At 40.5% G+C, this 12210-nt stretch overlaps 1 protein-coding gene across 1 annotated transcript; it reads right to left on the bottom strand.

Moving 5' to 3' along the window:
* Positions 1-439: 439 nt before the first annotated feature.
* Positions 440-1724, bottom strand: LOC122066597 (glyoxylate/hydroxypyruvate/pyruvate reductase 2KGR-like). The gene has a single exon (XM_042630428.1). The coding sequence runs from the start codon at positions 1591-1593 to the stop codon at positions 631-633; it is 963 nt and encodes a 320-aa protein (XP_042486362.1). The 5' UTR covers positions 1594-1724; the 3' UTR covers positions 440-630.
* Positions 1725-12210: the final 10486 nt, after the last annotated feature.

Here is a 12210-nt window from a genome sequence, read left to right as displayed (position 1 = left end):
TTTATGAGACAAGTTTCTATAATATTTCTCAGTTTCAGATGGATGGCATCTTGTTGAAGACCAACTTAATCTCCAGATGACCATATGCACAGTGTAATCAATTGTGGAATAAATCAAAGCTACATATTTCTTAGAGCCAATTGATGTTCTCAGATATAGACATTATGTGCTTGTGAATTTTTCCTTATGAAAGTATTAAGACTCTTAGAAAAATGCTACAGATCCTCTGTTCGTTCAGTACCTAATAATGTATCAATTTTGGATTGGTCGTCAACATACAATCTTAAGTTGAAAGCAACATTTAACTTTTACATACACCATACAATTACCTCTGTCTTAGATACTAAGAATATGAATTTTTTAGACTAATAATTATATTATATATCATAAATGGATGAAAACAGAAATTTGATAAACCTAATTTAATGTGAATCCTTCCATTAAATTAGGTTGTGCTTTAATGTGAATCCTTTCATTGTTTATTCAAGAATTCTAAAGCTTTTAAAGAAAAGGGAAAGGGAAATTCATACATCCTTCATATGAGGTTTATGTGCTGAAATCTTCCATAAGATTATTGATCTGTTTTAGCTTCAATGGCTGAACAGTAATTTGTGAGTCAACCTAAAAAAATTAGACCACAGGTGTCAGCAATGGCTGCTTTAGAAAGTGAGCTTTCAAGTTTGCAATCACAAGGTCTGCCATGTCTTTATCAGTCTCCCAAGTATTACTCCCCACATGAGGCAACATCACCACATTCTCAAGGTTAAAGAGTTCTTTGGGCACCTCAGGCTCCTTCTCAAACACATCCAGCCCAGCCCCTCCCAATCTTCCTTCAACCAACGCAGCCACAAGCTCTGCTTCATCGATGTGCTGCCCTCGTCCAATGTTCACAATATACCCCTTCGAACCCACTGCGTCTATCACTTCCCTGTTCACAATGTGTCGCGTCTCACTCGTTAAAGCACACGCAACCACAAGTACATCGCAATTAGAAGCCATGTCTACAACGCTTGAAAAATACTTGTAATTCTTCGCATTCGAGATCGAAGATTTCTCCGATCTCGAATGATAACTAATCAAACACCCAAAGGCTTCTGCTCTTCTCGCAATCGCAGAACCAATCCTTCCCAGCCCCAAAATCCCGACTCTTTTGCCGCTAAACTTGGTTGTTAGCTCCATATCCCCTTTGGTCGCCCACGATCCACTCCTCACGTAACGATCGTGCTCGCAGATCTTTCTAAATATCGCTAACATCAAAGACATGGCCGTGTCCGCGACGCAGTCGGTGAGAACGTCAGGGGTGTTAGTAACCCTAATCCCCTTCTCTTTGCATTTCACCAGATCGATCTTGTCAAGGCCGACGCTGAAAGTAGAGACGATTTCCAAATTAGGAAACAAATCGATTGTCTCTGCGTCGGCACCAACCGCTGTGTTGCATACGATGGCTCTGATGGATTCGGCGTTTGCTTTCAGGAAATCCTCCTTGTTAGCGAATTCCCAGTATCTGAAGAGCTTGAATTGTTTGTCGATCTCTTCTTTCAGGTATGAGGAAGGCGAACAGGGACAGGTCATCATAACACAAACGTTTTCCATCCTTCGCTGATCCTTACAGATGAGGTTAGGGTTTTGTTCTTCTGCATCGTCTGGTAACTGTCACGGTAATGTTAAGATATGAACTTCGTTAGTCTCAGTTTGATTCGGAAAGAAAGTGAATTTATAGCTGTCCAGGGGTATTTATGTCAATCCCTCCCATCTAATCCCAAAAATTATGGTAACCCGTACCATGCGCCCTCTCATACGGTTCGCTCTCCCTCGACGCTCTGAAATGTGTTCCACCCTTTTTACTCGCTTCCATTGACTGAACAGGGTGATTTCATTCAGCGGGGGTGGCAAATTCCATGACCTAATTTTCATTTTTAGAACATGATTGCGAAAGAATTGGACTGGTGCTATTTTCCTCATTTTGTAAGATTGTCAATTTCAAAATGGAATTGTTTAAGCCAAATCAAACCTTATTTGGTTCAATTATGGTTTGATGGGTTTTTTTATGTATTGCCAAAAAATACGTGTTAATTGTTATCGTTCCCCTAGACTTGTCCTATGTTTACCCAAAATTTTTGGTATTCCAAACTTATTTTTTTGCTTCCCATGTGAAAACAAACTTCCATCTCTCTTTCTCCTAAGATAAATCAAAATCTCAAAATTTTGGCATTGTCACTTATCCTCTACCCTCCCCTCCTTCAGCTCCCTTCTCATAGCCCCCTCATAGCCCTTTACATCTTAATGTACCTACCTTCCACCACCCCATGGCCCCACACTCCACCTTACCCCGACTTCTCCCCTCTCCACCCAGTCCTGCCCCCACCATTTACATCTCCCCTCCAAGCCTCATCACCCTGCCTTTCCCCACCTACATCACCTCTCCCCTCCAATCACCACTCTACCTTCATCAAGCCTCTTCACCTCCAGAGCTAGAATTATGGGGATCAATGTAGCGTTCAAACTCATAAAAAATGGTGGAAGCTCTACGTTGTTGGAATCATTGCAACAACTTTCGAATAGCAAGTATATTCTGGAGGATCGATGTTTAATTTTCACATACATTAATGGAGTTAACTAGAGCACAATAATGTGTCTCTATATACTTGAGGATTGATGTTTAATTTTCATATAAATCAATGGAGTTAACTAGAACACAAAATAATGTCTCTCTATGTCGTCTCTCTGTCGGGCACCATTTTCTGATCTTGGATTCCATTGGAACAAGTGGTTCTTACAAGAAACTTGTGATTCTTGCTTATTTAGGGATCTTGATAGGGAGAAATAACCACCTATCTAGAACTCAATTTGTGACTTGGAAGTCATAAACACCCCTGTCAAGACAACCATGTCAAAACTCACCTATCCATCGCTTCTTCTCTCTCGGTCAGAGCTTCTTTATCCATAAAGGACCTCCCAACTCTTCAGTTATGGATTTCCATCGCATCGCTTCTTTCCATCCACCAATCTCTTTTTGTTGGACATGTGTTCATCAAATTCATATTTGTATGGATTGAATAAATTAATTTACATGATTTAATTATGGGCCATGGCAGTTGTATACATTGGATTTTGCCACCCTAGAAGACCCTTGAAATGATGATCAATTGAATCTGATATTTCTATCAAAGATGTTTGGGCAAAAAAATAACAATTTTTCCCTTGGGGTGATTTCTTGTCCAAACCTTATCAGAGTTGGCCAAAACTTCTAAGAAAATTCTGTTTTATCATTTCAAGCTCGCCTCTAGCCTTTGGTGCAAAGGCAACGTTGTTTGGCCATTATTTCATCAAAATATCTATTTTACGAGAAACCCCTTTTTAGAGTAGTTTTGCTCATGTTTTTGTTCAAATTTTTATCAAATACTCACATCATAGAATAGTACTCAAAAAGGATTTTCCAACGATATATGGATCCTCAACATCCAACGATCATATTTCTAGACATGGTCGTCCAAAGATCAATAAACAAAGTTATGGATTAAAATTTTTTGGGCATCCTAGGGGCTGCCATGTGGCGATGGTACGACCAACATTTGGCGGTGCCGCCTAAGGGATGTCGTTGTACCACCGAATCCCTCCCCTTGATTTTTACCTTTTTATCCCTTAAAAAAACTATAAATAGAAAGCACCCATAGTTCATTTTGTATACTTTCAAAATCCAAAGCTTAGAGAAGGAGAAATCCAAAGATAGTGAAGAGAGAGGAAAAAAAAATCCTAAAAATCCTTGTTGAATCTAGAAGATTTTATTATTTTGATATATGTTGTGGCAAGAAATTGTGTTAGGGATTCTCCACGTCCTACATAGGAAAAAACACATAAGAGAGTGAGAATCGAGAAATCCGGTGGGGGACTCTCCAATGCCTAAGTCAGACTTCTTTGCAAACAGATGATTCCTGTATGGATGGAAAAAAGATCGGTCCTATGGAAAGGGATGTACCTGGGTATTTATAGCTGAAGAAGGAGGCCATTGGGTGAGAGTCCCATTTTGGAAGCTTCCTAATGTTAGTAGGAGTCTGAATATAGTAAGAGTTGTAATAGGTAAGTGAATAGGGAGATATTTGCGAGTAAGCTTGTGGAGCCTGGGAAGTCCATGTTGCGCTATCCAATGCCTTCCTTTAGCATAGGTAGGAGGTTTTAGGAACTGTGCTGGTTAGAGCTTTTGGAACCAAGAAGGAAGTGCTACCCAAGGTTGGTCCAATGTTTCTACAGAATGACTATCACCTCACGAGCCAGGTTATGGGGATAGATATATCCTTTACTATAGTTGAGTTCAGGGCCATCACTGGGATTTCAAGTGCAGGAGAGAGTGTGTATTGTCACACCCCATTTCTAGTTAGACCCAGTTTACCATTAGGAATACCGGTGGTGTGAGTAAGACACGTACCTGTCTTACAACCTACCAGGATCTCTAATAGCAGTACCTTAACATTTTTACAATCTCACATCACAAACCAACATAAGCAGCAGAATCAGAGTATAGTAGCAGAACCATAAATAAAATGGGGAAATGTCTAATGATAAACATAAAATCATTGAACAAGTTATTCTGTTTACAATCCTTCAAGACTTACATATATCAGTTTAAAACATAATATTCACAAACCTGTATCAACATAATCAAAAATACGCCAAACACCTCACGGTGCCGTGTATGCACAAAAGTCACAAGCACAGCCCTGGCCATGCTCCTTTGCTTCCGGCATCCATCAGTCGCTCACCCCGTACTCAGGTCCAAAGAAAAAAGAATCACTAGCCATAGGCACGATCGTACCTACATCATCATCTAAAAAGTGTGTATATGTGGGGTGAGCTTTCCAACTCGCTCAGTGAGGGGTGGGGTCAAGAACAACCAAGCAAGATAATAGTAGTAATAATTTATGATGCATGATTGCAAAAATTAAATACATAGTCCATGATGCTCGTGATGCAGTTCATTTATTTATTATCCACCTAACAATACAAGCTAAGTCTGGTAAATGCTACTACGGTGCATTAGGCTATATCTTTCGTCTCAGAACCACCATCGACTACACAATGATATAAAACCTAGCCATGATTAGAAGCCTGTAGGTCCCCGTATGCGTCCATAGGTCACCCAAAAAACTCCTGATAATCCCCTCCTGGAAGTCACAGCATCGGTACATCATCGACCACACCAGATAGGTTCCCGCCTCCAGCTACAATCACATCATACTGCAGGTATGGCATTCCAAAAAAGGTACATCGAACATATCACAATGGGTTATCCAACACCTCAACCCCTATTGGCAAGGGTTCGTAGCATAGGGAGTGATATCTAACCATATATACGCTACATGCCTTCATAGTGATACAGTTAGTATGAATTACACGATACCGGCAAGACCTCGGCTACAAAGTGTAATCCATCTACAAATACAGTCCCGGGTTCATGATACCAGCGAGACCTTGGCCACAAATTGAAATCCGAGACCGTTTACCTAATCTAGCATACATATCACAGTTACGAATGGACTACGCGACATCGGTACCAATCATCAGCCACGAAGCGCATCCATTTTCATATGCAGTCCCAGTGTACACGATACCAGCGAGACCTTGGCCAAAAAGTGGAACCAGCGACTACAACTAATCCTAATGCACATAATCAATGCATAAATGCAACATACATACAGTAATCATGGCACCAGTACCACCTTGGCCACGCCGGATTCCGTTTCATACACACAACCAAACAATGGTGATCACGGTACCGATACATCCTCGGCCACATTAGATCCCATCATACATCTCTATACAATTCATATTATGATCGTTAAATGATAATGTAATGTATCATCATCATATTTGACCAATTACAATTAAACATATAATTTTAAGCATGTGATTGTCAATCTGTGACAAGGGATAGCATTCTTTCGGGCAAGCCTTATTTAGATCGTTTTAGTTAATGCATATCCCCCATTTCTCATTTGGTTTTGATACCATAACCACATTGGCCAACCAGGTGGAGAATTTGATATCCTGTATAAACCCTGACTGTTTCAGTTTTCCACTTCACTATTAATGATTTCCTACCACTCCGGGGCAAAGTTCCTCGCTTCTGTTGGACTAATTTCATAGTTGGTTTCACAATAAGGTTGTGCTCAACTAGATTCCATGTTATACCCAACATATCTGAGGTCAATTAGCCGAAGATGTTGACGTTTACCCTAAGAAAGCTTAGGATTTCATTACTCTATTCTGTGTTTATTAGAGCTTCGATCTGAATAGTTCGGCTTGGGTTCTCTTCATCTAGCGCCACCTCCACCACATCCTCTACTTGTTCCCCTCTCTGAAGTTGTGATTCATCTCGGGCATCAGCCACTTCTATGTTGCAAGCTATACCAAGAAAAGGGCTTTTAGTTATCTTCATAAATTGCATAACATTTTTTAGACTCCTTTTGATTGAACTGGCACTCGCCAATTCCGTTCCCGGTGGGGAATTTCACCTTCAAGTGTTTGGTAGAGGCTATTGCTCCTACAATGATGAATGAAGGTCTGCCTAAGATTTTTATAAGCTGAAGTGACCTTTATGAACATGAAGGTAACCCAAACCATGGCAGATTTGGGGCTCTCTCCGATCATTATTGAAAATTCTATGGCTTCCTCTATATCCTACGAAGATTTCGAGAATCTATATAATGTCTCACTTGTTGCTTTTAGCTTGCCATCCCCAAATCTAAGCTTTTGGTAAGCTCCATAGGACATTAGGTCGACCAAGACTACAATGTGCACCAATACCCTATAGAATGGGTAGTTAGCAACCAAGAGCATAATGATTATGGCATCACCGTATGGCTAGTTCAATCACTCCAAATCTCCATCTGAGAACAAAACCACTGGTCTGGCTTGAGCCATCTTGAGAGGTTATTCAAGTGCACAGATGAACCGTGCATATGCCTTGGCTTTCCTAATAGACTTCAGTCCTAGTCTACCAAGGAAGGTCAGTATTGGTAGGCCTGTTAGTCAGTTGGAGTATTCATTCACTCACCTCACACTTCGGGATCCTTTCTTCCTATCTTCCCATCTCGGTTCATCTCACTTAGTACTCGACTCGGCCTCGTCTCGATTGACTGTCGATCTTCATATCGGCCCTCTTTATGGTACTTGGTGAGGTATCATACTTTGATTATCTCTTCAATCTCCCTTTTCAGTTGTCGACACTCGTCGATTTTGTGACTGATGTTTTTGTGGAATCTGTAGTACTTCTTTGGATTAATTGTAGGAATATTCTTTATTATTGTCCCATATACCAATTAGATGTCTAATGATAAAATATTATCCATAACCGATTTATTCTATTACAATCATCCATGACATATAACTAATAAGTTCAAAAATGTACCATCCAAAAGCTCGTACCAAAATAATCAAAAATACGCCGAACACCTCATGGTACCGTGTATACACAATAATCTCAAGCACGGTCTTGGTTATACTCCTCCGCTTCTGGCATCCACTAGTCGCTCACTCTATACTTGGGTCTGGAGGAAAAAGAGTCACTAACCATGGGTACGATTGTACCTGCATCATCATCTAAAAAGGGGTGTACATATGGGGTAAGCTTTCCAACTCGCTCAGTGAGAGGTGGGGTTCAAGCACATCCAAGCAAAATTATCGCAGTAATAATTTATGTTGCATGATAACACAAATTAAATGCTTAGTCAATGATGTTCGTGATGCAATTCATTTATTTTATTATCCACCTAACAATACAACTAAGTCTGGTAAATGCTACTATGGCACATTAGGTTGTATCCCTTGTCTCGGAACCGCCATCGATTACACAGGGATACAAACCTTAGCCATAAATAGAAGCTTGATAATCCTCGAATACATCCATAAATCACCGAGCAAACCCCTGATAACTCTCTCCTAGCTATCATGGCACTGGTACCAATCATTGGCCACGCCTGACAAGTTCCCACCTCCGACAACAATCACATTATACCATAAGTGTGGCATTCCGAAAAGGCACATCGAACATATCACAATGGGTTATCCAAAACCTTAACCCCTGTTGTCAAGGGTTCGTAGCATAGGGAGTGATACCTAACCACATATATGCTATATGCTTTCATAATGATACAGTCACTATGAATTACATGATACCGGTAACACATCGGCCACAAAGTGTGATCCATCTCCAAGTACAGTCACGGGTACACGATACCGGTAACACATTGACCACAAAGTGTAACCCGTGATCGTTTGCCTAATTTATCATGCATATGATAGTTGAGTATGAACTATGCAACACTGGTACCTACCAATCATCGGCCACGAAGTGTATCAATTTCCAAATTAAGTCCTAGCCGAAACACACGATACAGGTAACACATCGGCCACAAGGTGTAATCCGCCACTATAACTAACTCTAATGCACATAATCAATGCATGAATGCAACAAGCATACAGTAATCACAGCACCGGTACCACCTCAACCATGCCAGATTCCGTCTCATACATACAACAAACACATGACGATCACAGTATCGGTACCACCTCGGCCACACCAGATCTCGCCATACATCTCCACAACATTTCATATAAATTTAGTAAAATTGTAACATGTGATATCATATCATCATCATTTGAGAAATTAATAATCATGTATAATCCTACACATGTAAGCAGTTCTATAATAATAAAAAAATCCCAAAAATAAAGCAACCATCCCTCACCTTATTTATGTTCGTGTGTGTTAGGGTTCAAGTATAGCCACCGGTCAATCAACTCAATTCCGACGCCAGGGCACGTGTGCGTCATTGTCCTGGATAAAAAGGCAATCATACATCAATATGTGTTGGAACATCGAAAGGGGCCCACATGGGTCACCCCCAAAGGGTACAGATAAGATCCATTAATGACAGTAATGTCATCGGAAACACCCATCGGAAATAGACACTTCCCAACGAAAAATATCAGTGTTATTTCTGGTGGTGGTGGCAAAGAGCTCCTAAGGCTCAGGGGCTCACCAGAAATATCCCATCGGAAGTAGGCCCAGTGTTTCCAGTGGCTTGCTCCCGGTGGTAGTACAGCACTACCCGGTGAATTGGGGCTTTCCGACTCGGGCCCAATCATCAGGATTTGCTCCATGGAGTTTGTAGGGGATGTTCCTAGCATCATTCTAAGCTAACAAAATCGCAATTTCACCAAGGCGTTTGGAATATAAATCAATCGAATGATCGAAACCCTAGTTGGTCATTTGGCCAATCTTGTTGTCAGAGCTCACCGTCTGTTTGAGCTTGGCAATGGCACCGGGGACATGAAATACACCTTCCCAGAGCTCAACATGGTTTGTGGCCCTAGGAAAATCCTATATCTAGCTTAACCTAGGTCAAAATAAAGAGAGAGAGTAGTAGAAGTGATTGCACTTGCCTCCGGCAGCGATTCCGACAACTGGGCCGTAGCCGGCACTAAGGTAAGTCCTTTCCTCCTCTTCTTCCTCTTCTTCTTCTTCTTCCTCTCCTCTTTCTCTCCTCTCCTATGTTGAGCACGAGTGAGAAATGAGGAAATGAATCTTCATTTCTAACTTATAAGTTAAGTTGGGCCTTAGGGTCTGTTGGGTTGAACCCTCTTTGGTCCGATCGGGTTAATCTGCTTTTTGGAGCACGAGGACCCATCTACTTAGATCCATAAATTGCTCATATCATGAGAAAGGTGTGGAGGATGATTTGGGATCATCCGGGGCTATCTACGATGTGAGTGGTAGGACCCATGGGGATCGGAACCTTGACAGTAGCCTGTTTGGTCATTGAAAATAGTCACCAGATTCAGGTCTAGGCTGTTTCCGGTGGCTTATTTTCGGTGGTCAAGACAACAAACTTTCTTGACTGCTTGCTATCCACTAACTGACCTAGCACGGGTTGTTGCCCTCGGTCATGCTCATGGTCTTTTGGCAATGTTGGTACGTGCCAAGATTCATGTGTGGGGAGTCGGGTCACTTACTGTCTGGGATCGAAAGGTACGAATCCTCTCCAGTTGGCCTGGCATGCAGTGCACGAACATGTGGGCTCATCTCTTCCCCTTTCGCAATGGGCGGCCACAAGCCAAAACCCAGCTGTACTTCCAATCTCTGGTCTGAGACCTATCACAACAGTTCAAATTAGACCGAGTCAGGGCATAGGTGTAACACGATGTTGCGGCAATAGTTCCGGTGGAAACCACAGTCGTTTACCACTGAACCTTCAGACCTTTCGACCCTTTCTTCACATCCTCATCGTCTAATTCCCTGGCTATCTCAGTGTCATTGGGGTTTAGTTCCCCCAATCCACCTATTCAAGTTGAGCCTTGCGTTTTAGTAGAACAAAATAAAGGGGTTTTAGATCGAGAATGAGATTTGGGGCAACACAAAGAGAGAAGAGCTAGGGTATTTGATTAAGAGCCAGTAGAGATAAAGATTTAGGGTAAAAATATCTAGTTTCTTGCGGATATAGGGAGATTGAGATGAGATGAGATGAGAAGAGAGAGAGAGAGAAAGGGTAGTCGATGGTTTCTTACGGATATGGAAAGAAAATCGTGGGAAATTGAAAAACCTCCAAATAGTCAATAGTGCGGGTAGCCAAAATGCCATATTTAGCTATGGATAGAAGGAGGTGTTGCCCAAACGCCCTATTCAGTGACTGTAAATGATAAAAGTCGTCTAATTAGAATTTCAGCGATGGTACATAAACTAACCGTCACACATAAAAAATATTTAGCTATGGATAAACGGAGTGTCATACAAAACCTCTATTTAGCGACGGTAAAGGATAAACCATCACCCATAAAAGATTTATCGCGACGATAAATAAATAAACCATCCCCCATAAACCATATTTAGATACAGATATAAAGAAGGTGTCGTCCAAACGCTCTATTCCGCGACGGTAAAAGATAAACCGCCGTCCATAATAGATTTACTGCGATGGTAAATTTAATTGTCGTTCTTTTTCCATTTTCTGCGACGGTTAAAAAAAAAATCATCCAAATACAATTTCCGCGAAAGAAATACTCTAATTGTCATTGATTATCAGAATAGGTGACATACATTAAGCTACCGTCGATCATTATTATAAGAGGCAACATTATGTATTTTACCATTGCCATATATAATCTAAGGCAATAGTAAAATGATTTCCGTCGCCTAAAATAGCATTTCTTGTAGTGTTAGCTTTTGACCTGTTAGTGTATGTAAGAAATATATTGAGACACATAGAATCCTGCATAACTTTTAAGAGAAATAATTTTAGTTGCTTGATAGAGCTAGAGCTTAGTTGCATTGATTATTTATCTTCCTTTAGGAAAAATATTGAAAGATGAGTCATTTTTTGTTTAGAATTTAGTTTGAACAACCTAATTTTCAAGTTAAAAATCTATATTCTTAGAGAAAAAAAAAAAAAAACTTGGTTCTTATTTTGCAATGGAAGAAAGGAATTGCCTAGGAATTCCTATGCTTATAGCTGAGGAGGTCTCCTTATTGTTACAAATCAGTTTGACCATCGGGAGAGAGTGATTGTAGATCTATCTTCACAATGGGATATCACCAACCGAGGGCGCAAGGGAATTACCAAGGAATTCCATAGGGGAAGGGCCTATGCTTATAGCTGAGGTCTCTCAATTGTTATAGATCAGTTTGACCAACTAGGAGAGAGTGGTTGTAGATCAACTAGCTCAATCATTACTTGGTTGCATAGGCATGTTAGTCATATCCTCCCAGCGTCATTTTGATGCAAAAAATACAATTAATGACTCATAATTATGTGGTTAATCTAATCCATAAGAGGTTTGATCATGTTTAACCATTTTTAAACCAACCAAAAACCTCCCTTGGAGTCCAAGTCATCATTTTTTTATGCAAAGACGCTTTCAGTGAGTTCAATTTGAGATCAATTGAATCATAAGAAGTCCCAAATGACCAGAAGATGTGAAAATCACGTCCCTAGGTCGATGACAAGAGAGTTTTCTTTCTTTTTTCTTTTCTTTCCTTCTCTTGTGTTTTTTTAGGCCTTGAATCCTAATATGATAGGATAGGTCTAAGCAGCTAGCTAGCTTACTAAGGCCCTCTTTGGTATCATTTTTCTTTTTAATTTTTGTTCACAAAAATGGTTTTGACTGCGTTTGGTATCATTTATGGAGCTTGTTTTTATTTAAAAAAAAATGATAAAA

Source organism: Macadamia integrifolia, unplaced genomic scaffold (genome assembly GCF_013358625.1).
Source record: "Macadamia integrifolia cultivar HAES 741 unplaced genomic scaffold, SCU_Mint_v3 scaffold2484, whole genome shotgun sequence".
Classification (NCBI taxonomy): Eukaryota; Viridiplantae; Streptophyta; class Magnoliopsida; order Proteales; family Proteaceae; genus Macadamia; species Macadamia integrifolia.
This window is presented reverse-complemented; position numbering and strand designations above follow the sequence as displayed.

Excerpts from the sequence above, each read along its gene's own strand:
- LOC122066597 (XM_042630428.1), bottom strand. The coding sequence starts at position 1,593 with ATGGAAAACGTTTGTGTTATGATGACCTGTCCCTGTTCGCCTTCCTCA.